This window comes from Nesoenas mayeri, assembly GCF_963082525.1.
Source record: "Nesoenas mayeri genome assembly, chromosome: 2".
Lineage (NCBI taxonomy): Eukaryota > Metazoa > Chordata > Aves > Columbiformes > Columbidae > Nesoenas > Nesoenas mayeri.
The window spans coordinates 51,222,636-51,250,268 of record NC_137543.1 but is presented as its reverse complement, the minus strand read 5'-3'; the positions used below and the strand labels follow the sequence as shown (position 1 = coordinate 51,250,268).

At 35.5% G+C, this 27,633-nt stretch overlaps 1 protein-coding gene across 3 annotated transcripts in view; it reads right to left on the bottom strand.

Moving 5' to 3' along the window:
- ROCK1 (Rho associated coiled-coil containing protein kinase 1) overlaps window positions 1–27,633 on the bottom strand; it is an 87,384-nt gene that overhangs the window by 8,016 nt on the left and 51,735 nt on the right. For all 3 annotated transcript variants that reach the window (XM_080339207.1, XM_080339208.1, XM_080339206.1), the window contains 17 exons: window positions 26,352–26,400; window positions 25,679–25,814; window positions 25,222–25,313; window positions 24,847–25,093; window positions 23,268–23,374; window positions 21,996–22,146; window positions 20,765–20,925; window positions 19,713–19,897; window positions 18,987–19,056; window positions 17,490–17,584; window positions 15,446–15,611; window positions 13,318–13,411; window positions 11,784–11,872; window positions 11,382–11,570; window positions 10,697–10,862; window positions 4,079–4,149; window positions 1,248–1,336 (listed from right to left, as the gene is read on the bottom strand). In XM_080339207.1, the coding sequence (XP_080195333.1) occupies window positions 1,248–1,336; window positions 4,079–4,149; window positions 10,697–10,862; window positions 11,382–11,570; window positions 11,784–11,872; window positions 13,318–13,411; window positions 15,446–15,611; window positions 17,490–17,584; window positions 18,987–19,056; window positions 19,713–19,897; window positions 20,765–20,925; window positions 21,996–22,146; window positions 23,268–23,374; window positions 24,847–25,093; window positions 25,222–25,313; window positions 25,679–25,814; window positions 26,352–26,400 (2,157 nt within the window). The remainder of the gene's footprint in view (window positions 1–1,247; window positions 1,337–4,078; window positions 4,150–10,696; window positions 10,863–11,381; window positions 11,571–11,783; window positions 11,873–13,317; window positions 13,412–15,445; window positions 15,612–17,489; window positions 17,585–18,986; window positions 19,057–19,712; window positions 19,898–20,764; window positions 20,926–21,995; window positions 22,147–23,267; window positions 23,375–24,846; window positions 25,094–25,221; window positions 25,314–25,678; window positions 25,815–26,351; window positions 26,401–27,633) is intronic.

Here is a 27,633-nt window from a genome sequence, read left to right as displayed (position 1 = left end):
AAATGCTATTAAAATTGGAACAAGTGTCATCTTACACTGGGTCAAGCCTCAAGCCTGTAAGTCCATCTATCCCAACATCCTGTTTTCAACAGTTGCCATAACAGATGTTTATGAAAAGAGAAAAAGGAACAGCTCAAATAGAAAGTAATTCTTTTCCTTCTTACAAGCAGTTGGCAGCTTAAGCACCTCCTGAGTCTGAGATTATTTCCAGACTACTGTATCTGTTAGTTACTGATAGACGTATTCATGAATTTTAAAACCTTTTTTCAGTTACTAATCTATAAGGTCCCGTAATGTCAATCAGCTTTTCAAACATCACAGTCATGTATCAGTGATGGGCTTCAGTGGTATTTGACACAATTTTCCTCATGTATAACCAATGTAAAGGGATCACAATTCATTTTTTTGTCACTCTAAACAGAAACCATCTGGAAATGTTAGAAATGCTTTGGGCTTGACCAACACTGATCCTTTCTCAGACAACAAGGAAGAAGTATGAATCAACGGGATGAGACCTAAAGTCAGACAGCCAGTTCCCCAACTATCATGCCCTGCCTTAGAAAGCATAGAATCATAGAATGTCCTGAGTTGGAAGGACCACAAAGATCATCGAGTCCAACTCCTGTCCCTGCACATGACAACCCCACAGTTCACACCATGTGTCTGAGGGTGTTGTCCAGTCTCTTCTTGAACACTGTCAGGCTTGGGGCTGTGACACTTCCCTGGGGAGCCTGTTCCAGTGCTCCACCACCCTCTGGGGGAAGAACCTTTTCCTAATGTCCAACCTGAACCTCCCCTGGCACATCTTCCTGCCATTCCCTCAGGTTCTGTCACTGGTCGCTAAAGAGAAGAGTTTGCAGTTGCAGTTGAAGCAACTGGAAAAAACGGTCGTTACATCAAATCATAAAAAGAGATAGCATAATATGCAGGTTCCATGGTCTCTGACCTTTCACTGTCATAACAAGACATGTCTCTTTGTTTCTCTAAATTCAAAGCAGTGACTACAGACAGTGCCACACTACTGTGTATTTAACTTTTTCTCTAACTTTTAGCAGCAGTAGGACAAATACTATCTCCTGTTAGCAGTACCCTGGAATACAGATAAACAGACATTTTCCAACTAGTATGTGAAATTAAAAATTATTTATGGAATTTTTTTTTTCAAACTTCTGGATTTGTTATCAGTTATCTCATACACAATGCTCTTTTGCCGATTTGTATCCAAAATTAACACTAACTTTACTTACTCTATATCTAGTACCATGGATGGATTAGACTGGTCCTTGTCCTTTTCATCATTGTAGAACAGTATCTTTTTACTGCTTACCACAACGTACTGAGGAAAGAAAGGGTAAAACCAAGTTAAAATTGCATTTTAAAAAGCAACATTTATCCTACTGTACTCCCATAGGTACATAAAAAGTTTGAGTAAACTAAGGTTTTTAAACTAGTATCAGGAGATATTTAAGCAGGCAGCTATACTGCTGACAGCTGTGCAACGCTACAAGCTGCAGTGACAATGAATTGTCATTGTAGCACCCCAAAATGCTTCTGATGACTCTGGAAGTTTGTACATGAACTCACAAATTTCAGTTGCTAATGGCATGTTACTATGGAAATTACTGTATCTCTGAGAAACTCCTAGAGTGCAGAATCTGTCACTTATTGGTAAAGTTGTAAACAACCTCTCTAGTTTTAGAGACCTGCAGGACTCACTGGTAGGTTGCACCAAACCACTAGTAGACTAAAAGAGATTGGCAGAGCTCCAGCTATTTCCTACACTTTCAATTTAATGAACTAGTAAAATAAAGAGCCAAAATTAATCAGCAGAAACAGAGACCCGGTACATATTTCAAATAATCTAGGAATACATCCAAACAGTAAAAGGTTTGCAGAAGAAAAGAAATGGACATTCTTTTGCTATGTTCATTTTAAAGGTCAAACTACACAGTGTTTTTCCAGAGTGGCAAAGATGTTAAAGAACAAAAACGTTTGGTAATGTGCTGATTTTTTTTTTTTTCTTCCCAAGTGTATTAAAAATTCCTGCTCAAAATCTGCGTCTTAAAATATGATACCTAGCCCATGCCACTGAAAAAGTGGAGTACTCCAGAATGTGTGGGGTACTGTGGAATAAGCAAGAGCTACTGATAAGGCACTGTGAGTTTTAGAGTGGGAGTGGACTTGCAGGCCCCATTTCCAAGAGGATTTCCAAATGCTGTCCACATAAGTCAACATGGCGTTTCACTACTGTATCTCACTGGTTTGAACTTCAGCTAGCTTAAGGAATCATATCAGCATGACTTATTTTATGACAGAGGCATCCATCTGTAGCTCAAATTCCTTCGAAGTGCAAGAATTATTATTCAAACTAGGAAATTATGAATGGAGTAACTGCCATATGTCTTGAGGGAACTAAGCAGGCCGATCCTGGGTATGCCTAAAGAACCTCAGATGCAGTCTTTTGCTGGAGAAGCTACATTTATCAGAAGTTTAAAGTTTTAATCATAAGAGGATGCAAGAATAATCTCTATTTCTAGAAGACAATCAGAAAAGGCTGCTGGAGCTATTCTGACAGGAAAATGATGCAGTATTTTAGATAATCCAGAGCAGAATAAAGCCATGTGACTTGTGCCTGGGCAGAGTCATGTCCATTAATGGACACTGCCAAAAGTCTGACAGAAACCCGGAGAATCGGTTCTGGAACAACAGGAATCAAGCAGCCTTAGCTATCAAACAGAATAAGTTGTGGAACAGATTTACAAATCGGTGTGTTTTGTGAGAGACATCCAAACACTTATCAGTGTTTTATTCAAATATGGCACCAAGAACATTCTTGACCTGGCCCTGTACATTTCCTGTAGTTCTGCTAACAGGGAGACAAAGTGAAATGTAAAGAAACCAGAAACCAACTGAAAAGCGTTTGAGGTCTCTGTAGCAAACCCCAGGTTCCAAACTGTGGTAAGCAGTATTTTCAGTGTGGTGCTTGCTCGCATTGCCTCTCATCTGAGGGTCTGGCAGAACACTCTAAGCAGCCATTAGTTGAAGTGGGGCAGAGCTTAACACTTATTTTCTGCAAGCTAGAATAGGTGGCGGATTTATAGCCAACAGAAGAATGGAGTACTTCAAAGAAGGAATTCAGCAGCTGAAGGCCCAATACACGCACTTCAGTGCTTCTCTGGCAGGAATTAAACCCTTCTCCTTCAAACTTCATAGAAACCACTTCGAACACTTCTAGAATGTGAACATAAACAGGAGTATCTGAAAAGGATCTTTCTGGAGGAATCAAAAAGTTATGTTGAAAGTGTCATGAACAAACTGAATAATTTCCAGTACTGGTTTTTAATGAAGTAAGGAGGATGCAGGGAAATAAGCTATTTCATACAAATTGTTTGCAAAATTTAAAAAACTCTAGTGACCATGTTCTCTTTTGCAATTTGTGATACTAACAGATGTCCAAAGAGGGCAACTGGAAAGCCAGAAAACAATCAGAAACTGGTTCTAAGCTTCTAGACATCTCAATTTGAACATCTGAAGTTTCAAGGAACTAGATCATAACCTCTGTAGAGGCGAAACAACACTGCTTTGGTTAGAGTGGGAATTCCAGCACAGAGGCCAAGTTTCTGAGAATAAATCAGTTCTTTTCCAGAGACTGACCATTTTCAAAGTAAGGGAGACGGAAATGTCCTTGGAAATCATGTGTGGCAAGTTACAGTGTGATACACTCTTCCATGGCCTTCAGAACATGTGTGGTATTCCCTATTCTCTGCTGTCAAGTTGTTATTTTTCAGTAACAGGACTATAAAGAAGCTTATTCAAAGGTGAAATGGGATTTTTAAATGACTCTGAGATGCATATTGTGAAGCATTTCCTCACCCACCTGACATGAATTTGCACAATGTTATTACTACAGGTCTCATACTGAACTTGAATTTCTTATTGTTTTTTTTCTGTTCAATAAATAATGTATACACACTAAACTAGTAAAATTATTTTGTTTTTTTCTTAAATGTGAGTTGTAAAACCAATTCACCATATGCCTAGAAAACTTTGAGGAAGAAGAAAAAAAATCCATTTGTACCTGTTTCTTCCAGCCATGCCGCTTTATATTTCCTTTGTTTGGTATTGAAAGCCAACCTTCAAGTCTTGATTCTGGTTTAAAAAAAAAGTGCATGTTGAATAATTTTAGGTATTTATACTAATAAAGTAAAATAGCGCAAAAGCAAACTATTACTAGAAAGGAAGACGTACTACATGCAGTAATAGGCAATTACCTATTCAGCAAAGCAGAATAAAAAGCACAGCTAAATAAAATGAAGATATAAGCATTCACTTCATGCTTCATCACAAGCTAACACTTGCTGATACAGTTACTGCAAAATGAAGTGAAGCTGTTTTCCTTGATGTCAACATCTAAAACTGTATGTAAATAGCTTGCAAAGAGCCAGGCAGGAAAGACTTTGCTTTGGAAATGTGTTACAGCTTAAACCAAGGATGATTAAGAGATTTTCAATATAAATACAATTTAACATTCAGAGAGGCTATATGAAAATACTCAGCAGGAAGATGCAGCAAGGAAAGCAAACCAAATCCACATTTTCCAAGGGGAACAAAAGAAGGAGAGCGCACAAGAGCAAGCAATGCTACATGGGTGTCCCGTTACTCACAGAAGATAAGCATAGGAGATAAATAAATAAGGAATGCAGGAAGAATCAACTAGATATAAAGAATGAGAGACAAGTGTTTTATTCAAATTGTCAGTGGACAATTTTCCAAAAAGTAGTGTAATAACGTATTTTCCTACCACAAAACTACCAAAATAATTTAACAATGATACAAAGAAGCATCACAAGAAAATTAGCATTCTGCCTAATGTGAGTCATAGATTTAAAAATAACTTCCAGCTAACTGATAAATATTTTTTAAATTATGAAGCCAGGTAATAGCACTGAAAAGTTATTGCTATTCCATTAATCTAAAGTAACATGGTAAAGTGTCTCATAGTTTTGTAAATGTGAGAATGAAATAATCAAAATTTCACTCCATTATTATAAATTTATTTCATAATTAAGAAAATTGTGTGTGTGGTTTTTCGTGTTTTGTTTTTCCTTTAAATGATCATAAAAATGCAAATTGCAATAAAAGTGTCAGAATACAGAAATATAGCCGATAGCTAATGTATGCATTCTTTACAATAAATCTAACTGGCAGCACTGAAAACTTCAAAAACCTTAAGCTAAAATTTGCTGAAACAGTCTCCACAAATATTTGTGTAAGAAGGAGCTACTGGTCCCTTTTGTCCTTCAGGGATAACTCTTTGTGAGATGTAGCCCAGCAAGCTCTGAAAACACATTCAAATATATAAAAGATACTGTCCATACACTTTGTTATGTTAAATTATGAGACTGTCAGCCTACCCTTCTACAAGGCATTAAAATTAAGCATTAAAAACCCTTCCTGCACTAGCTTTACAGCATATAATATTTAGAAGTGGACTACACTTAAAAATATAGAATAATTTCCTAACATTTCTGCACACAGAATAACTTCGAAGTACTGGGGGACCAGTGAACTATGAAATTCTAATGGGAAGAAAGGCATGTCAGCAGAAAACTCATTCCAATAAGAAACCTTCCTGGAAAAAATCAAGGAAATTTTTATTTCCCTGCCTCTCATATCTGCATAAGAAATGGGGGGGGGGGAGCGGAGTTTGACCCCCCAGACTCCACATCAGTTCTTGATATTCAGACATTTTGGATAAGGAAACCTATTTCCTTCATGTCTCCAGGCACCACAGATAATGCTTACCCTATTTTGAATACTTTGCTTAATTTTTACATCAAGAGAAGATTCTTCCATTTTCAGAAATGTTAGAAATATTGCAAAATAAAGTTATTAACTGCTAATAAAGAACATAGTAGAGACAATTGCAAATCACAAGGAATATGGTACCGACAACTATGATTCTAAAGGAATAAGTATGCATCTGAGGAAATTATGGCATATGAAAATCTGGAAAGATTCAATAATGATAAATTTTAAAAGATGCACCGGGTACTATGCTGCTTCTAGGGACAGTGTAAATAGGAGTTTTTCTAAGTTTACTTCTATTGCAGCACATTCAGGAAGAAATTCCAAAGGAAGTAGAAAACAGATGAGCTATTACAAATGAATGGGTTGACATTCTTTTCTGTCTACAAGAAGTCTATTTTAGTAAGCAAATTCTATTTGCATGAGAGGTGATTTCTGAGCTGTGAATAACATCTTGCAGTTGAAAATAACAGTTTCTGAATGTACTCGTTTTCAACAAATCTAGCATTCGCCTGGAACAAAATGTACTCTTGAAATGGCAGATGAGCCCTTTCATTCCAACCTTGCCACAAAGGTCTGTCTCAAGTAATATTTATAGTACCTTTTAATATCCCTTGACAGAGTTACCTAGCAAAACTGCAAATGTTCATCTGGCCATTTCACAAATATTTGATCCACAAGAATAATATTTCTGAATATTCTGATTAAGTAATTAAGAAAATATCAGCTATCTAGACTATGAAAAAGAATCTTCCATTCCTGGCTTTAAAAATAGGCTCAAAAATATGGCCTGACAACTTCCCTGTATTTTGGAAAGAATCCCAGAATTGATAACTTCATATTTCCAATCCAGAAAATCCAAGATAGGCCTCAAAATTAACTGATGGCTAGCTGGACCTGAATAGAATATGAAGAAAGAATTCCATGAAGGCTACAGATCTTATCATTATCTCTGAATATATATAAAAATGTGGATTTGCATTCTAAACATTTTCATGGTTAGTATTCATATTGCCAGGATTTGTTGTGATTCAGTATGATAAACGTGAGTTCTAACAGCAAGTCTTCCATAAAATCACACAAGACAACCACGACTATACTGATTAATGAGACTTTTTGTTGCCTTGGAGCTAAGTAATACAGCTGCCTTCAGGAGCAGTAGAGCATCTCTTTCCAATGGTCAAGAATGAAAGTATCAAGACTTTCTAATTCCAGCCAGGAGGCAGAGGCATTCCAAAATCATCATTAGAAAGCAAATATTTAAGTTGTTCCAGCAAGGACTCTATTAACATTGAAGACATCAACTGAGACATGAGCTGCTATATGAATCAATAATCAGAAGTGAGAGTTACAAAAAATCCTAGAACTGAATACAAGGAAAACCTTCCTCCAAGTCATGATCTTTCTTTCCCATCTGGTGAAGCAAAAGTCTGACAACAGCCTGGATTGACTAAAGGAGCCAATCCTGAGAGCAGAATCAGTTGCCCTGGGAGCTACCAGAACTTGTAGGGGTTATTTAGCTCAACAACAGAAAGAAACCACCTCCAGGTGAGATGCAGTTATAAGGTGTGTTACCACGTGATTTCTCTGTATCTACCTCCAAATTGAGATATTTTTTTCTGAGTATTAGGAACTTTAGTATTACCTTGAGTTTATTCAAAGAGTGCAAAGTGTTCTGAACCCAAAATTTTACAAGGTGCTCTTCCTGTAAATTATGAATTCTACTCTTATAGCCTCTCTGGTGGCTGGTAACCTCAGCTCCCTGATTAGACAAGACATTACCCCATACCCTGAACCTCCCTCCCATTCAGGAGGACAGCAGAAAATGCCTGAGATCCAAATGTCTCTCTGGAATTCTGGCAACATTAATATCGCACTGTTTCATAACAAGCGTTTTCTCAACTAAATCAGAGACTGCCCACAGCCAGAACTGGAACCATGGAATAATTCTTTTACACATGTTTACATTATTTTGTGCTTTCATTTTTCTCTCTGGTGATGTTTTTCCTGTGACAGGAAATTAAATAAATCATACTATAACTACTTACTTAGTAATTCTACCATTTATTTGCCCTAAATATTTTTAGGGAATGTCTTTGCCTTAAGAACAGACACATCAGCTAGAGAATACTACTGACTACTCATCAGATCCATCTCTTCAACAAGATGCTGTTGAAGGTGCTCTTGAAGGCATGTCTGTGTTTGGGCTACAGTAGTGATGGAAGCTTAGCACACCATTGAAGACAAAAAACTTCATGCAACTAAATTGTATCAAAAGAACTGCTGTGGTGTGCCACCTCCTGTGTTTTGAAACTAACTACTTGGTTTGCAGAAAAATAACTATGTAATAGACAATTTCCTCTTTCTGTGGCATGGGGTATTTCTATTTTGAAGACTGGTTTTTTTACCCCTCCCTTCATGCTAATGCTCTTCTCTGCCCTCTACTTGGCTCTTCGACAAATGCATGAATCTGAGTACACTAATGTCACTTAATCTCTTTTAATTACCTAAACTGCATCTTATTCAAATCCTGATAAACTCAGAGCCTCATTCAAAAAACCAAAACAAACAAACAAACAACAACAAAACACCAACCAACCAAACAAAACAAACCAAACCAAAACAAAAAAAAACAACAGACAAGCAGCATCTAGAGACATGGACATGATCTGGATGTAGAGAAGTCCTAATAATATGTATTGCAGGTCCCACCTCTATGACACAGTAAAACCAGCAGCACAAATGCAGTAAAAATCAGAGGTATGTGTAGAGAAAAGGGCAAAAAAGAAGACAAATGAAAGGCTAGTAAAAAAGAAACAGTTAGAGGGGTCATGAGTATGGAAGATGAAGAGGAAGACCACAAGAACTTCCTGTAATTGTGATGTTCTAGCTAACAATGGAAAAGTTACAGCCGACTTTGAAAGATCTTGCACATACTGAAATTTCTGCCCCAAAATTGAAGTCATGGAGCCAGAAGCCTGACTACACTTGTCTCCACAGGTAAAACTGAAAATAATGTACCCCAACGAGGCAGAAAGATATTATTCCTACTGAATTTCCAAGGTCTAAGAAACAATGGGTCATACTGACATCCTATTGCCCTTAAGAAGAAAGGAGGGAAGGTGCCTATGGCCAGGTGGAGGCATTCCGTGTTTTCAGTGTAATACACAACACCCATTACGCAGGAAATGACTGAGAAGGAACTGAGGAAATTCAAAACTAGTCTTTTAGGTAGAATAAATCTAGTCTGTTTTCTTGTAGAAAAAATTAAGCTCTCAATTCACAGGATTTCAGAGATTTTAATGAACTACAGTGTTCTTCATTTAGGAGACACTATCAAACATACAGTTTTATTCCAAATAGTAATTTGAGGGGAGAAAAGGCACTTTAAAAATTAAAACCCATCTGACTTATTTTTTATCCCAGTTAAATGGAATACCCTGAAAAATATTATCTAAGATAAAAACTCCTGAGAAGTACTGACAGGTCAGAAATACCAGAGGAGATCCTAACAGGTCACAGCTAAGAAAAAAATTTTCCTTCATCAATCCAATAGCTCTAAGAATTCCCAATACTGAGTTTCAATGGAAGATTTTTTCAAACGAAGTAAAACACACATTTACTTTACAAGATAGCAATTGCCTGAGGGTTTTACAGATCAAACTTGAGAGTGCAAAAGGCTTCTTGGAAAGAATGGAAGTTGTGAAGAAAAGACTATATCATTATCTGAATGAAAATCTATTGTAGAATGGGGCTCATTTAAATACTAACTAAAAATGAAAATCTAAATATTTTAGGGGAAGCCAGGACACAAAACCAGACACAGAACAGAATAACTACATAAAAACCCATACTAAGTCTCATAACCTACCTGAAATTTCAATCGGTCTAAGACCCCTGGAAAAACTCTAGAATGTGGCAATCTGAGCAGCATGAAGTACATTAACAGGAAAAGAAACATCTAAAATGATTCTATTTACTTTTATCTGATTACTCATCCACTAAGGTCTTAAAATACTCAAAATAGTATTCTGTTTTCGTATGTTTGAATGTATTTTTCTACAATGAAAATCAGACTGTAAGTCTGGAAGATAAGCATGTAAAACAAATATTTACTAAGAATTTCACAAAGAATTATAAAAATTACTTAACTGTACAAAAAAATCCCCAACCTAGTTCAACATATGGAAATTGTTAAGCACAGCTTATTACCACTAAACATTTTTTCTGTGTATCTAGAGATACAGAAGTGGATCACATGAAAGTACTGATTACACTTTTCAAACACAGGGGAGGGAAAGGGAGGAATCACTAACCAGTCTTAACAATGGGTCTCAAAATATAGTGCTTGGAACTGACACTATATGACACCACACTGTGTTATTTGTTCTTATTTTAAACGGCTATGTTAGAGTACCATGCAAATATAAATGCATAATGGAAATTCCTACAATTATTTTTTCACATTAGCTATTATTGCCACCTGTCACAAAGGTGCTATGTGACTGTGAGTAAGAACAGACAAGATCAAGGCAATTTTGCATTCAAGATAAAAAATACAATCATGATGTTGTGGAAGTGCTGGCTCTGTATTCTGTTCACTGGACACTGGACATTGTATTCCCTATATTCAACCAGAGGCAGATGTAAAGATACTCTTTCCACAAAAGTGGAAAAAGATGATGCTAATGCCAAACCATACAGTGGGAGGAGTGATGTAAGAAGAAATTAAGACTTAAATATAAGAAGCTAAGCTATGAAATAAAAACCAGAAAAAGGAAGTGGAGATGTCAGAAGATTTTAAAAGGTAGTAACTTGTTTGAAACAATATCTTCCAAAACTACATGTATGCACAAAATCAGGTAGTTCAAATATGCTTTTCTCTTACCTGAAAGATTTCCATCTGTTTCATCTGACGGGAGACTAGCAACACTGGTAGAATCCATTCCTTGCTGGAGGTCCAAAATTTTCCTTCGTAGTTGTTCTATGTCACTCTCTTTACTATCCAGCTGCATCTGGAGCTCATTCCTGTATGTAGATTCTTCTGCTAGTTGCTGTATTTATACACACATGATAGTTACTGTGATACCAAAAATAGGGCAGCAAAGTATTCTGAATACAAAACTCATGACTATTTTTTTAATATCTCTAGATACTTTTGATAGCACCAGCATAAATTACTATAGTACAAGTGTTTGTTCAGGCTTGGAAGAAAGTTAAGTATCAAAGATCCAGCAATGCATTCAAGTACAAAACAGTCTTATTTATCTATTAAATCACCATTTGTTTTGAAAAGGATACCACCTACCAGTGAAATAAACTGCATGAACAGTATACTACACAGTATTCAGTCTTCATAATGTATGAGTAACTTCCACAGTTAAGAACTTAGAAAGGGGAAATGAATGAAAACAAGCATAGCAGCACGCTTATCAAGTTCTCTGCCTCACTAAAATTCTGTGACCTTGAGTATTTGAAACAGAACTTGTTGTATTTTTGAGTAGACTAGGAGCTACTCATTTTTCTTGCAGAGAGAATTCCACAATGTGACAGAAAAAGCAAGATTATTTTACCGCTTGCATTTCATTGAGCTCCTTTTGGTACTTCACTACCATCTGATTGAATTTCTCTTTTTCTTGATTAAGCTCTAGTTGGAGCTTTCGGTTCTCCTTTTCTTTCTTCCTCAAATCTTGCATGTTAGCTTTCTTTCTGTCTATTTTAAAATCTTTCCGATTCATTATCTCAGCCAGTTTGTTGACAGCCTGTTAAGAAAAACAAAAGAACAGTAAGAAGAATTATATATGCAATCATATTTCATACAAAACTGTAAATATCAACAATGCATATTATGCATCATGGTTAATACAAACTTAATCTCACAGGAACTAAGAGTTAGTTGCACAAAAAAAAATACACTGAAAACATATCTGATATGCAAAGTAATTATTGTTATTAAACTGCATTAAAAGTTATACCTGTGTCTTCAGAGTTCTTTCAGTGTTAAGGCTCTTCTCATAATGCGTTCTAATATTATTGATTTCCTCCTCTTTTTTCATTTTGTATTCTGTTAAAACAATATTCAACTTTGAGATATTTCACGACAACATAAATATTTCTAAGCTTAATCACTTCTACAACTGCATCAATTTTTTTCTCCATTTTCCTGCTGTGTCACTTAATGTGCAAAATACAGTTTGTGACAATAAATGTTACTGGTTTAATACTACTGCAATGATAGAAAATTAGAAGAAGGATATATCAGACAGGCACCAAGATGAAATACTAAAGCAAACATGTATTTTTGTTTCATGTTGATGACTGATTTTGTTGCACCACGTCCTTCATGTTTGCACTGCCAAGTGTTTCTGCAGAACCAAAATTTATTAAGTCAGTACCCCCACAGAAAAAGACTGATATGACTGGACTCGCATTCAGTAGGGATTCTCCAATCAAGCATAGAGATAACATGGGGAAAAAGGCTTTCTTTAAACAAGGAATGACTCTGTTACATTCCCCTCACCCCTCTCACACATCAGTTACTCAATTCTACCAATCTTTCTATCACACTTTCAGTCTTCTGATTTGTTCCCAAAGTTTCTAGAAGATTGCACTTCACTGTTAAGGATTTCTCCACCAAAACTAAAAACAGTTAAAGAACAATTTTCAGTTTAACAACTTAAAAATAACAAACTCATAAACTAAAAAAATACTGAAAAATGCTTGGTTACCCAATCCCTACTATTATGGAAATGCAGAACTAAGTGAAAATATTTTTTCTGCCTTCCAGCTTACATAGTGTTTGCAACAACACTGGCAACACGACTGATAAAGCCTTTACTCTCATAGTCAACAAATATTAAAGCATGCATTCTGATTTTATAACATTTGCTCAAATCAAAACCATGGGAGAAATCCGAATAGTAAAGTAACTTCCCATACAGTCAGAATGCAGGTAAACAGAATGAAAATCCACTGATAGGCAGGAAATCACAATTTAGATTCTGAATGTACGTGGGACCTTAAGGGAGTTGAAATACTGATACTGCTCTACTGAAAATACTGGAGACAGAAACAAAAGCTTTAATAAATACATTGTGTGCAATATGAAATGGGTAAAATACTTTTCCTTAATAGCTTTCACGCACAAAAGGGCATGGCTGGTAGAATTGGGTTACACAGACAATAAATGGATGAGGTGCACTGGACAGACATTCCTGACTGTGCCTGTTTTGAAACAAGTGAGGAGGGACTGTGAGCAGAAACTCACTTTTTCCTTCCTGCTACAGCTGAGGTTTTTAATTGTTTTCAACAATAAAGGCGGTGCTTGGAAATGGAAACAATACAGTAAAAAGAGTAGCAATTTACATGGCAGATATATTTTCAAGATGAAATCCATGACTTTTTTTTTTTCATCAAGTCCAAAATAATAGCGAAGATAAACAGCAATCTCTTCTCCCATTTCCCATTTTGCTTCATAACAAATGAATTAAAACTCCAAATATGACATACCTTCCTCTTGTTTCTTCATTTTTTCACTGATCTCTGAATTTTCCTTTGTTATTAAATCAACATCTTTGGTTAATGTGTTATTAGTTTCTTCCAGCTAAAGAAAAACATATTTTAAAATAAAGGACTTATATAAATTCTAAAAATATTTATAATACTGTTATTTTAAATACTCTTAAATCTATAACAGCCATTTACTTTAAATGCTTTCCTCAGATTATATACAAAACAAAACAAAAAAAAACCCCACCCTGCTTATCTCTCAAACTTGAATTTTTTTAAAATGGTACTTTTATTCTAAGGTGTCTTGATTTACCAGCAGGCTCAAAATACACCTGGCCCAGAAATAATTTTTTTTAAAACTATCTTTGCAGAACTGACAACACTGTACTATATAATTAAAAACTCAACTTAAGCAACATTAAATTGTCAGTTAATGAATGTGGCAATTAATATGTGTTACTTTGGAAGAAGTAGTACCTAGAGCCCCGAGCCTCTGAATCCAGAGAGAAAAGCAGCTGACAGATGATACAACTCCAGCATTCAAGGCTAGAGTAGATTCATAGCATCTGCTGCTAAGTAACTGTCATATAGCATAAAGGACAGCTATAAATCAGGATAAAAATAAAACTAAATCTGGTCTAAGTCAAAGGTAAATATGTATACAGGTTTGCAAAACAAAAACGGAAAGGAAAACATTTTTAATATCACAGAATCACAGAATGTCAGGGATTGGAAGGGACCTCAAAAGATCATCCAGTCCAATCCCCCTGACGGAGCAGGAACACCTAGATGAGGTTACACAGGAAGGCGTCCAGGTGGGTTTTGAACCCCTCCAGAGTAGGAGACTCCACAACCTCCCTGGGCAGCCTGTTCCAGTGCTCTGTCACCCTCACTGAGAAGAAGTTTCGTCTCAAATTTAAGTAGAACCTTTTGTGTTCCAATTTCCACCCACTGCCCCTTGTCTTATCATTGGTTGTCACCGAGAAGAGCCTGGCTCCACCCTCATGACACTCACTCTTTACATATTTATAAACATTCATGAGGTCACTGCTCAGCCTCCTCTTCTCCAAGCTAAAGAGCCCCAGCTCCCTCAGCCTTTCCTCATAAGGGAGATGCTCCACTCCCTTAATCATCTTCATGGCTCTGCGCTAGAGTCTCTCAAGCAGTTAAGACACAGTCAGGATACATATTCAAACCCAGACGTAACTGCATTACTGAAAAAAGGTTTAGTTTGAAGCCTATAGAAATGATTGTGTACTGAGCTGTCTGACAAAATTGTCAGAATATGTGAAACCAACAAACATATTGGCAAGAAGTTATTTCTTCCATGCCACAGAGAGACAGTCTGCTAAATGCTTCTCAAAACATGGTGACATCCTGGCAATTTCAAGCTTATAAAAGAAAACGTGTAACAAAAAATACTTCCGCTATCTTTACACAGAGGTGCAACATCCATGGCGATGCTGACAGAAAACTTAGAGCAACTGATCCAAGTTCAGTTACACCTCAAGTTTTACTGAAGTTTTAGACCCCCAGGATTCTTAAGAAAATCTGCACAGCCAATGCCAAAAGGGAAAAAAACAATAATGATAAAATGACTAGGCTATATATGCCTTGCTATTTGAAGCTCCTCAGTTAAGACATTCATCAACCTGATACTAATACCCAAGAGCTACGCTATAAAGTATCTTCAAAACCAATAATTTATCAGTGGGAAGAAATTCAAGACTTCCAAGTTGTTGTTTTTTTAAGACTAAGCAATTTTGCAGTAAGAGGCAGTAACACGCACCTTCACAAATGTACAAGATTTTAAAAATGCATCGGGAAATGACAAGAAGTAATTACAAAAGGCTTAATAACTTAATTACAGACATTTGCTGGATTTTCAGTCTGGCTTCACCTCAGATCCATCAAGTATATGTTTCAAATCTTTGAGAGTTCTCATGAAGGGATTGAAATGTTTAAGATTCCAAATGAGTCCAAAACTCAGATACTTAAATAATTATCACTTATGACAACATCGAGACTTTATAAATTAAAAATAAAACGATAAATTTCTGTTTCCAGCTGGAGGATATATATAGATATATAGATATATATAGATATTAATTACAGTGGAATAATTTACCCTTCTTATGATGCTGTCTTTATCAGTCATTTCTTGCCTGTGTCTTGATGCTGCTTTTTTGCTTTCCTGACTCAGTTCAAAATACTGTTCTTCAAGGAGTGCTCGTGCCAACCGTTCCGACTCAGCTTTGGTTTCAGCTAAATCCAACTGGGTAGTGAAAGTCTCTCTGTAAAAAGGACATCAAGGTTTTGTTCTCCTATACAAAACATTCCAAATTTTCAGGAAAATTAACAAACCCAAGTTATACTGTTCAGTTATCTGTCATCTTAATTTCTTAAGAAAAATGAAATTTATAAAACCACACTCTGTACACTTGTATCTTTTGATGGTCCACAGAAGCTACAGCAGCAAGCTTACTGTAATTCAATTAAAATCTCAATCATCCATGAAACAGCACCCCTTAGGAAATCAGAAGTCAAATTCTCCTGCCTTTGAGAAATAACAAAAAAAATAATTTGAACTGCATGTACAGTGTGGTCTATCAAAAGACACTTAACCCTATCATTATTAGCTACTTTTTCCACACAAGACTACTGCTCATGAAGACATGTGCTCTAGACAATACGGAAAACTGTGTAATGTTTCTGAAAACATTGTGATTCTATACCTATGCAACCTTTTGCAGAAAGGCTTTCAAATTCTATCTATAGCTTGAGACACAGGGGGCAGAAACTTAGGTGCAGTATCTCATTAATGTATACACAACTTCACATCAGTTCAGCATACAAGCCAAACTTTCTTGCTCTTGCTTGGAGTACAGGCAGAGCTCCTATATATTTGCCACCTAAAGCATGGTGACCAGTCTGGTACCCACGAGTCAGATGTACCCAGTGTATGTGATACAGCCCACAGCATGCTGAGATAGAATGGGCAAAACACTGCTGCAGGATGGGCTCGTGACAGATGCCCTTCCCACACTGCAAAATAAGAGATTTATGCAATGAAACATGTATTGCTCTGAGAGTTCATTGATTTGATACATCTGAAGTAGACATGGGCCGCTACTGTAAAAAGGTAACTCTTGAAATACACTGTTTGTCATAATTCTCATAATTGTATATTGGCGAAAGATGTTTATGATGAACACAAGAATGTGGAGAACAGTGAGGGAATAGAATAAAAGTGATCTACAAAAATAAGTAAGAAATGAGAAAAAGAAAAAACCCACAAGAGAACTAAAGGAAGTCTCTCCTTTCTTCCTTTCCCCCTCATCCCATTTTTCTTTTGAAGTTGGATACTACTCCTGAACAACTTTGCATAGACAGGTATTTTCCTTTTACATCATATTTATCAGCCAAACACATTTTCTTTCTCCCTTTCTTAGTCCACCGAAATACATCATAAACACTGTACAAAACCTCCTCCCTTTAGATTGCTTTGCAATGCTGATGCTCAAGTAGAACAAGAGACCCAGACTTCAGAAGAGAGAAACTCTGCTTCATGCAAAAGGCTACAGTCTCCTTCTTCAGAATAAATATATATATATATAATAAATTAATAAACTGGAAAAAACAAGATTAAAAACCCCCTTCTTTCCTTATTTGCTAACTTAGAAAATAGTACATCACAATTAATGGTTGTTGGGTTAACTAGTTTTGCTGTAATCAGACGTATATGAAACTTAGAATTCAAAGTATTTAAATTCTATTTTTCTCAAATTATTTTATTTGCTATAGAAATATACTAAGTAATTATCAGGATAATATAATCAAATAGAAAAACTTGTTATACAAGCAAGGTGATTATCACAAATAGCAAATTTTTTCAACATTTTGCATTTTCCTAAGTTCTCAGAAGTCACCATTCTTCTTCCAAACATTACAAATAGTCCAAAGCAAATAGGAATAACCATAGTTGGCTTTGTGAGACAGCATAGGTAACATCCTATATATTTTCCATGTTACAAGGTGTTATATAACACTTTTGAGACCTATTTTTTTACTGAAGGTATTTAACGTCTTAAATCTGATTCAGAATCTTCACGAGCAAGACCACACTACATGAAAAAAAACTTATGTCTATTTGAGAAACACAATGGGCATACTTTTCATTTTGCAATTCCTGCATTTTCCTTAGAGTTTCTTTATTCTTTTCCTCAATTTCCTCTTTCAGTTCCTTAACCTGAGTTTTGTAAAGTGTCTGTAAAAGAAAGCATAAAAAAAGAAGCATTACAAAAATTCCATAGTGAAATTCTTTATTGTTTCGGTACTGGTTGGTTTGAACCTCTCAAACTCCAACACATGCCAGTAATGTCTTTAATGGAATTTCCTCCTTCCTGCCTGTCCAAGATGCCCCTTTCCCGTTTCCCTTCTGTGGGGAACTGATGTGACCAGGTTAGTTTCCAGTTTTCTAGTCTGGTTTCCAACACAGTTATACAAACACACTTGCTGACAGAACAGAAATAAGGCACTAGGACACAGCTGAGCCGGTCTTTCGGAGACAACAGGACAAAACTGCATCTTCTTGTAGCATCACTGTCTGAAAACGTTAGTCAAACAAGCTAATATGTCCTGTGCTTCCGCTTGCTGCATTCTGTTTGTATCCATGTATCTTTCTCTTAGACTGCAAGTTTTTTGCTTAATAACTGATTCAGCAGAAGTCTGATTTATGTGAATGGCTTCTGTTCTTAATTACTATATTGTTGTTAACACCAGTAGTAATTCTGAACGTAAACATTTGATTTTTACAGTGAAGTGCTTTTGCTAAATATTCAGACTGAATTACGAATGTCTCATTTAAAATACTAATACATGCTAGTGAAAAAAGAAAAGTGAGACCGAAACACAATATTCTAGATCTTCCTGCTAACAATATGTTAAGAGAAATGCACAAAACTCCATAACACATAATGAAATTACAATCATACACAGTTTAATAAAGACAAAAATTTTTACTGCTCCTTCAAGGTAGAACCAAATTTCCAAAGTACTTCCCAAAGTGAAATGAAACTGTCCATATTCACAAATGTATCTGAACTTCAGGCATTATGGAGCATCTCATGCCATTGTTTCTTTTCACAGAAATGAAACACATCAGACTAAATCTATAAAATACAAATTTTGGTTACCTGGAGTACTGAAAAAAGCTCTTCAGGGTCTCAGGTCAGAGAAGGTATCTTTTTAGAAGGATGTGGAATATGTGGAGAATGCTATTTGATCTATGGTTCTTAAATACTTATGACAGATCAATTGCATGGAATGTATTGCAGTAAGTATGGAGATTTTAAACTCTAGAAAGTTTGCAAATATGTCAGAAAAATACCTCTTTTCCAACCTCAAGATAGGAACTACCTTGATGAACAATTCAGATAAGTTACTTAACATAATACATAAGATTTGGCAAACAACTACAAAGCAACATATTAGATAGGCTATCTAACGTTCTCTAATTTTTTATTCATTGTTTGTATTTCAAACAGGATTTTGTGAATTGCTGATTGATATCAGGTTGTTATTTACATGTAAAAATTTTTAATTTGTCAAACTATTCACTGTTCAATGATTTCATGTCAAAATATAGCACAATTCTTTGCGTGTCTTACCGAAAAATACTGCTCAGCTTCAAGTTGATCCTGAAGCTCACGCATTTGACCTTCATTTCCTCTGTACTGTCTTTGAAGGAATAAAAAAGGAAAACATGTTAAAACTCAGCTACTAAAAAATAACAGACTAAAAAAGACAGACTATGTCTAACAAGAACAGCATCCTAGAAAAATCTTACAGTTGCACACATATTATTTCACAAGGACCAATAGTTTGCTGTATCCTAAAATTCTGATTTAATTACACTATTTATTCTACCCTGATGATTGTTTCAGTATATAATTTAAAAGACAAGAAGTACTCTAAATAGAGAAATGTTAAGTCAGCTGAAGGAAGATATGATAGAAGCCTAATTAATGAAAAATGTCTTCAGTAAGCTTAAGAAATGTTAAGGAAAAGAATCCCACGAAGTAAAACTAAAAGTCCCACATGATTTAATAAGTAGTATCATAGTCAATCCATAAAGAAGTCACTCAAATAGAAATGGCATATATGCCTTGACATAGAACGATGAGCCAAGAATTGTTTCACATCATAACTCATAACAAAAATATTCTAATGCTGAAGGATACACACAGAAATCATAACATGCAGCTAAAAATATTCTTTTAATTTAGGGAAAAAATGTCTATGCACCAGAGAACATCTTTCACTAATAGGAACAAGCAAAACAGTGCATGTATAATTAAGCAACTTTTTCCATTTTACTTCAGATTTTTACTTACTTAGCAAGTTGAGCCAACTCAAATTCCAGTAATCTCTTTGCTTCCAGCAATGTATTGATTTCCTGTTTCAGCTGCTTTTCAGAACCCTTCAAGTTATCTGCTTCAAAAGCTTGCGTCTTTAATTCATTCTGTGCCATTATTCGCTTATTCGTCTCTTGTTCTAGCTGAAGTGTTAGATTCTTTACCTAAATGAGAAATATTCCACTTAAGAGCATTTGCTGAATAACTAATTGCATGTGGTTGAAAGTGTTTCATATATGGGTTATGTCAAACACCGCTGCCTAGATGCTACACATTGTACAATGTGTAAAAATATTCCTAGATCTCCAAACATTTCAGTACAATCTTACAGAAAGCTGCTGCCCTTACACAACGTACTGATATGACGCTGCAGGATGATAAAGCTTCCCCATACTTGGCTTATTTCAAAGGCCCAAATGTGTTTTATCTTATCTTAAAGGCAACACTAGAAGAAACCTAACTTGAAAGAAACTTGAAAGAAACCTAACTTCAGCAGAAAACTCCTGCAAACCTCTCTATGCATTTCAGGTCTTAAAAACTTCTCACCCTAGAAAGAATTGCAGCCTTCCAGCTATATAAAGACTAATTTACACAAGTTGTGACCCCAAAGAAAGGTGCTATAACCTTCATTTCCAGTGCCCTGTGAAGAAAAAGTATGGATGAAACTACTATTCTTAGTACCTAGTTTTCTAATTGCATTTCCTTGAAAAAATGCTTCTCTGGAGAATGTAAACTCAGAACTGCAAAACCAATCAGAGTACAGAGTCAAATTCACAAGCAAATATTTCCTTTAGAAAAAGAAAACACAAAAAATTGCATTATATAAAATTAACGGCTTGAATACCTAAGGCATCCAAGACCTAAGAAGCAAGGGGAAACTACCTAGCACCATTTAGGCCAACAACTGTCTTCAGCTCTACTGAGAGATGTACTATACAAGGAGCTCAATGTAAGTGATTTTTATTTTTTATTTATGCAACTATAATTTCTAATTTATATAAAGAATTATCAGTGATGAAAATTTCACTTACTTCATCTTCCAGTCTTTCCTTTTGCTCAAGAAGGTGTTCTAGTTTCTGCTGAGATTGCTTCAGGTCAAAGTCCAGCATAGAACACTGTTTTTCAGCTTGAACTATTCTATTTTCTGCCTTTTCTCTTGCTGCCCTTTCTTCCTTTACTTTTTTTTCCATTTCTAAACAAGATTAAGGAAAGAAAAACAACAAAAATGAACATGTAGCATCTGCAATAACGCTTTTGTAAACACAGCCTTAAATATCGTCATATTTTTCAGACCCTTTTGTGAATCTATTTAAGCTCTTCTCCTGTTAGATGGACTGATTACTGAGTAAAAACTTCCTGGCATTATTACAAGAAACACTAAAAAAGAAACAGAATTCCAATTTGCATTCCAAGCACTGGAATATTATATTGGCAACTGAAAGATAAATAGTGAAATTTAAAAATGCAAATTCTTGAAGTAATCATTATAAAGGCAAAGTTTCATTTCTGCAAATGGATAGTAGATGGAAAGAAAAGAAATGCTATCATCCATTTCTGAAGAGTTATAAATGACACATGCTGGTACTGATGACCTTCACAAAGAAAACCTGATGTATTCAATCACAGAATCATTTTGGTTGGAAGAGACCCATGGGATCATCAAATCCAATCATAACCTAACTCTGGCACTAAACCATGTCCCTAAGAACCTCATCTATATGCCTTTTAAACACCTCCAGGGTGGTGACTCCATCACTTCCCTGGATACATACATACATACATATATATAATTAAGATATCAAGACATGTCTTTAATTCATGGGTATGTATCTATAAAAGAAGCATCAACATTTCAGACGAGCCTAACACAACACTGATATTTTTAATGCAGTTACACAGGAACAGGAACTAATATTCCAAGACATCTGTCTTGATAATGCATACTTTCAGTTCCATTTAGACAAAATTTCAAGATTCAAAAGCATTTTAGAAGCCAAGGAAGGCTTTGAACTGCAAACACAGTAAGATATTCAAAACATTAAGAAACAATGCTATTTTTATGGTACAAGCACCATGTTAGAGAAAATTTTTAAAGTATATTTTTCATTATGCATGTTTAAAAATTTTGAAATGCATTTTCTTTATACAAGGGATTAAACACTTGTATAAGAGTACTTAAATTATAAGACAGTGTGGTTTAAGATATCATAATCTAAATACCTTCTATTACGTATTTACCCAACACGTGCGAGAAACACTTACCACACATTGCAACTGATCTTGCCTCCTCTATTGACTGGTATTTGTCAGTTAACCGAGCTTTAGTCACTTTGTGTTCATTTACTTCCTGTTCTAACCGATCTTGTAATGATTTGAGTTTGTAATTCAAATCTATCTCTAAATTATTCTTTTCCTAAAGAAAAGAAAAAAAAAGTTATCAGATTTATATAATATTTCTATAATACTTGAGGGAAATACATTTCATTTTTTCCTTTTTATAGTGTTAGATTTTTGTTATGAAGAAATTATCCATGTTATTTTCCATGCTTAATAAAGAATGGCAGCAGCCAAAACTGCACTCAGTGCTCTGAAGAAAACTTCATTAACTTTTTTCAGTAGTCTATACATTCATAAGATAATGGAAACTTCTCAGTTTGAATAATTAGTAGTCACCGAAATTGGAAAAATGCAACTAATCCAACGACAACACTAGAGCACAGAGGAATGTGAGTTATTGTTACCTGGATGCAACTATGTTATTTCATTGTTGAGATTGCCACCCGTTCAAAGTAACTCATGAAACAAGCACTGGAGATGAGCTTTGAGAGTTAGGGACTTGCGTTTGGATCGCAGCTTCATGTAACACCAAAGGAAAAAAAAGGTAACTGCTTGAACCTTCCCCTACAGGTAGTCATATCTCTCTGGTTTATTTGGATAGATCACACAGCACTGCAAGTCTCTACCTGACCTCAAAACATACAGGTAACAATGTAGCCTATCTGGAAAAAGGGTGCAGGATTTTCTTTTACTCTTCTTGTTTCTCTATCTTGAGGAGGGGATCAGAAATGTAAGGAGAACATGGTGCTACCATTCTCTAGAAGGGAAGGAAAAAAACTGAAATAGTTCGGCTCCAAAGTTGATCAAAAGGTCTGGCAATGATCCAGCCAGATAAAAATCCAGTAAAAGCAGAAATTTAAATTTCAGGTTTTTAAAAAGTTCGATTAATAGATTTTCAGGAGGTAGGTCTCTGCAGCGACAGTTAGGCAGGCAGAAAAAAAAATTGCTACTGGCAGACGTGTTGGATCCTTGAATCAGTGACAGTGAATGACAAACATGAATTTTATACCCAAAACTACAAGTAAGAGGACTTGTGAGACCTAACATACTGATGAGCTAGTAAAATAGCACTATTTAGTTAATAATTTTAACAAAAAGACTGATTTACAGCAAGAACAGGGGACATCAATAAATACTATTTGAAAATAATAGTCAAAAGTTGACAAAGAACATCAGCTCAACATCATTTTACCATACCTTTTCTGAATTATTAAGCATATCTTGTGCTTGTTTTCTTTCTGCTTCCACTCTTTCAAGATTGTTTTTGATGTTTTTCACTTCTTCTTGTAAAGTTGTAATCCGAACTGCCATAAGAAATGAAATATGATTCCATATTAGTTACTTAACTTAGATTGATAGGCTTTTCCACCTTTAATGATTTCTGGGCCCCTAAAATATTTACACCTTCAGATTTTTCAGGCTGTACATTTGTCCTGGTTTTGTTAAAAACAAGACAAGTTTCTCTTTCAGTGAATTTTCCTTTCAGCTAAGGTCTTCTTAGTAACTGCCTTTTTCTAAAGTAGGATACATGTTTTGGTAGACATAGCAATGGAATGCAAAGTCGCTGATAAGGATGCACATCCCGTAAAGGAGAGAGGCAACGAGGAGCGAACTGAACAGGTGACTAAAACTGACCAACTAAGTATTCCATCCCATTCACGTGATATTTCATATAAAAGTGGGAGATCACAAGGTCCTTGGCCATTTTTAACTCTTCTTCAACTATGGCTGACATCTGGGAAGGACTGCCTGCCGTCCCTGCCAACTGAGGCCTAGTGACAGACTTTGCATCCTTTAATCCAGTTCCGGTTGGCTGCAGAGTCCAACCCAGGACTTCCAGGTGCTGGCCCTACAGCTGCCAGAGTAATTCCAATTTGCCAGAACTTTCAAGATTGGTTTTGTACATTTTGTATTATTTTCTCTATTTTATTAGTAGTATTAGTAAAAACTTTTTCCAACTCTCTCTCTTTGCTTTTTCTTTGCCCTCCTATTGCCTTTCCTTGGTGGGAAGCGGGGTGGGTGGCAGCGAGGGAGCTGAGGGGGTTAACAAAGCATCTGCCACAGTTTATTGTCACCCTGCAATCAAACCTTGACAACATTGTAAAGGAAAGTCATTTTTTCAGCCACTCCTTTTGCATGCCATTAGTAACAATTCACAAAAATCAATCAAATGCAAAACTTGCTACCTGCCTTCCATCACTCCCAATATCTACTATGCAAAATTTCTTCCATAATTTCTTCCATTAATCCAAGTTCTGCTGTGTTATTCAACAAGCGCCTTCTCTGATGTTAACTCCACTAATATGTAGATAAGGCACATTATGCAGAACATCAGTCTCAAATAGATCCACAGGTACCAATACAATATGCATTCACTTAATTGTGACTCAAGTGCTCTGCCATGGACTGAGGAACTATTCCTCATCTCCCACAGCAACCACCACAAGGGTACATCAGCTTGGCTGTTGCACCAAGGCAGTCAGACAGACTCTCATGTCTTCTCTAGCACTATACCAACTTTTCATATTTTTGTACTCAAACTTTTAGTCAGGACAGTCCAGCAGACTTTCAGTCAGTGGTTTCCCACTCTTTGATTTTGATAGTCTCCCACCCAAGAGCTGCTCAGACACAATCAAGAAGCAAGATCTAATCTTCAGAAATTGTTCTAGTAAGTGACATTTGGTTTGCAGGTGGCTTTCCTGCCTTTATGTAGCTGTATGTAATAAAGTAGGATTATCACAACTTTTTCGGCACAGTATAATTACAGAAGAATTACCTTGTAGTTCTCCAATCATTTCAGATCCATGACTTCTGTCCCTTCGTTCTGACTCCAAAGCTGCTTGTAGCTGGTAATAATCTTTCTCCACCTGCAGTTTCATGCTTTCTAGAACTCTGCACCTTTCCTGCAGTTCTCTATTCAGTGATTCTACCTGACTTAGTGACTTGCTCATTTCTGTGTTACCCTTTCTCAGTCTTGCTGCTGTATCCGATTCCGTCCTCAGCAAATCATTTGCTTCTTCTAGCTGTTAAAATAAAACAAACAAGATTCTCAAATATAAAAATTATTGGGACCAGTTTTGTTGTATCTGAATGCTCAATACTGCTTCTCAAATCTAAGAAATAATGAAGACAATGAACAAAAGCAACATACTTGTTTCTGTAATTGTGTTATCTTCTCATTTGTAATTTGTGAATGTTGACTGATTTTTTTCAAGTCTTCCATCTGATCTTTTAGTGTAGACACTGAAGAGAAATTACATCATTAATACATCAAATTTGTAAAATCCTTATGGTTTTTCATTATTTTACACCAACATGCTCAAATAAATTCTTGCCATAAGTCTTTCATTGACTTTTTGCTTCTTATACCCATTTTTAGGTCAAATTTTGTGTTTGCAGAACAATTCACACTGCAGACAATATAATTTGAAAATAAGACAAAAATAGTGTTCTAGTTAAAACTAAAAAAAAAAAATTCAACATTTGTGTTCATTATTTGAAAAGATCATTTTAAAGGTGGGTAGCACTTAAGATGCTAATGTCACAAATTTTTCTCCAAAAAATATCATACACCTCATCAGTGTCCATGTTTGGACAACATGGCATACCTTCATTTTCTGCATTCCGTCTTTTTTCATTCTCTTGTTCCATTTTTCTTTGGTAGTCATTTAGCTTATGTTGCAATACCATCTTTTCCTTCTCAATCTGAGACACTGTTGATTCTAAGTTCTTTCTTTGATTTCCCTACAATTATAAGCATTGTTATTTTCTATTTACATTTTAAGGAATGATCCCTAAACCAGTATCTCTGCAACTAACTAATCAAGGAAACTGATGCATTATTTCCAATTAATGGGTTTCTGGCTTCCTTGAAAGGAAAAACTTACAAATTAGAAAAACCATCATTAATGTGATTATATGTAAGTAACTATTAAAATTATTAAGAGACAATGCAAGGACTCAGTAGAAAATCATCTATACATAGACTGTTTTTTAGAGTAACTGATTTTTATAAACTCCAGAGAAATTGCTATGAGCAAGATTAAGCAAAACATTTAGCAGAGGAAAGAAAATTCAGTGTCATTTGCCAAAAGAAAAAGTTTTTGAAAATGTGTACAAATAAAAATTTATCTCCCAGTGCTATGTATTGAAATGTGATGGTTTGGTCTCAAATTTAAACTCACAACAATATTTTTAGTAACAGAATAAATATGTTAAATCATGAAACTACTACCACATTTTTTACCCCGCTAAGAAGGCTTCAGTAAGGAAAAAAATTACCTCTTCATCCAGTTCTTTCATTATCTTGTCTAGCTTTATGTTTGAAGATCTAAAAATAAAAGAAAACCACTGAAGTAATATTTGGGAAGGATACATTATACATAGTGGTTTTTCTAGTGAAATAGTTTGGGACCATTACTAAAACATTACATTCTGGCTAATACTCTTTTGCAGTAAACATTTGAAATTGAAGAAAAAAAACAATCACTGGTAATAATTTGTAAAATACATTATTAAGTATTTATCAACGTTCCTGCAAATTATATATGGACAACTTTTAGGTGCCACATTTTATCCCTTAATCTGCAAATGTAAAAACAGTGTATGTACACGACAGACTATCATTAGAATACTCCAGTGAACTGTTAAAACTTCCTCTAGTTGATGAACTTGCCAAATATCTAAAATGGTTCATTAATTCAACAGTAGACAGTTCCCTACTATGGAGAAAGACATTTAAATAATATTGTTCAGAATTCTCTCTGTTGAAGGAACGTATTAGAACTTAGTACTATACAAAGAGTGAGGTTAAGTGCACAGCAAAACCTCAGTTAAATGGCAATAACGCCGGCACATCTATTGCATTTTTGTAGCTATTTACCCCTTTTCAGAGAAAACAAAAAGGACACTGTTACCTGGCAGGTACAACAAGGAGTAGTTACAGCAATATGTCCTATCTCCTAACTCTGCAGTAAATGGCATCACATACTGGAAGACACACTTGTGCAGGAAGACAGTTATCTAATATCTTCCAAGCCAAGTACATCCTGCTTGTGGAACACAATCCAAACACGTGAACAGGGCAGTTGGGATTAAGTGACAGCGTCACACAGTCTAAATTTCCACTAGACTATTTTGGCTACTGGTTCCCACATAAGTAGGTTGTGTAGTCCTACACACTGTAGTCCTAATTCATAAACTTAAATTCTTCCTATATCATATGTCTAGTGTTGCTTCCTGGCTTTATTTAGGCCTTCAGGAAAAGTCTCCAAGAAAAGGAGCTAACTGAAGGGGAATTTAGTTTGCATGAATCAGAGTAAAAATTTCTGCTTATAAGAAAAGAAAAATCCCAACTGTTTGTTCATAAATGTAGCTCCAAGAAATAGGCAAATTCTCAGATAGCTACTTCTTTAACATGATAGAAACAAGACTGTAGAAAGCAAATAGTTGTTTTTATCTATCAGTCACTGGAAAAAAAAAAAAAAAAAAAAAAAAGGAACGTGCTTTTCCAACAAGTACCATGTATTTAGAAACCAGACAGTTAATTTTATTAATCCAATAC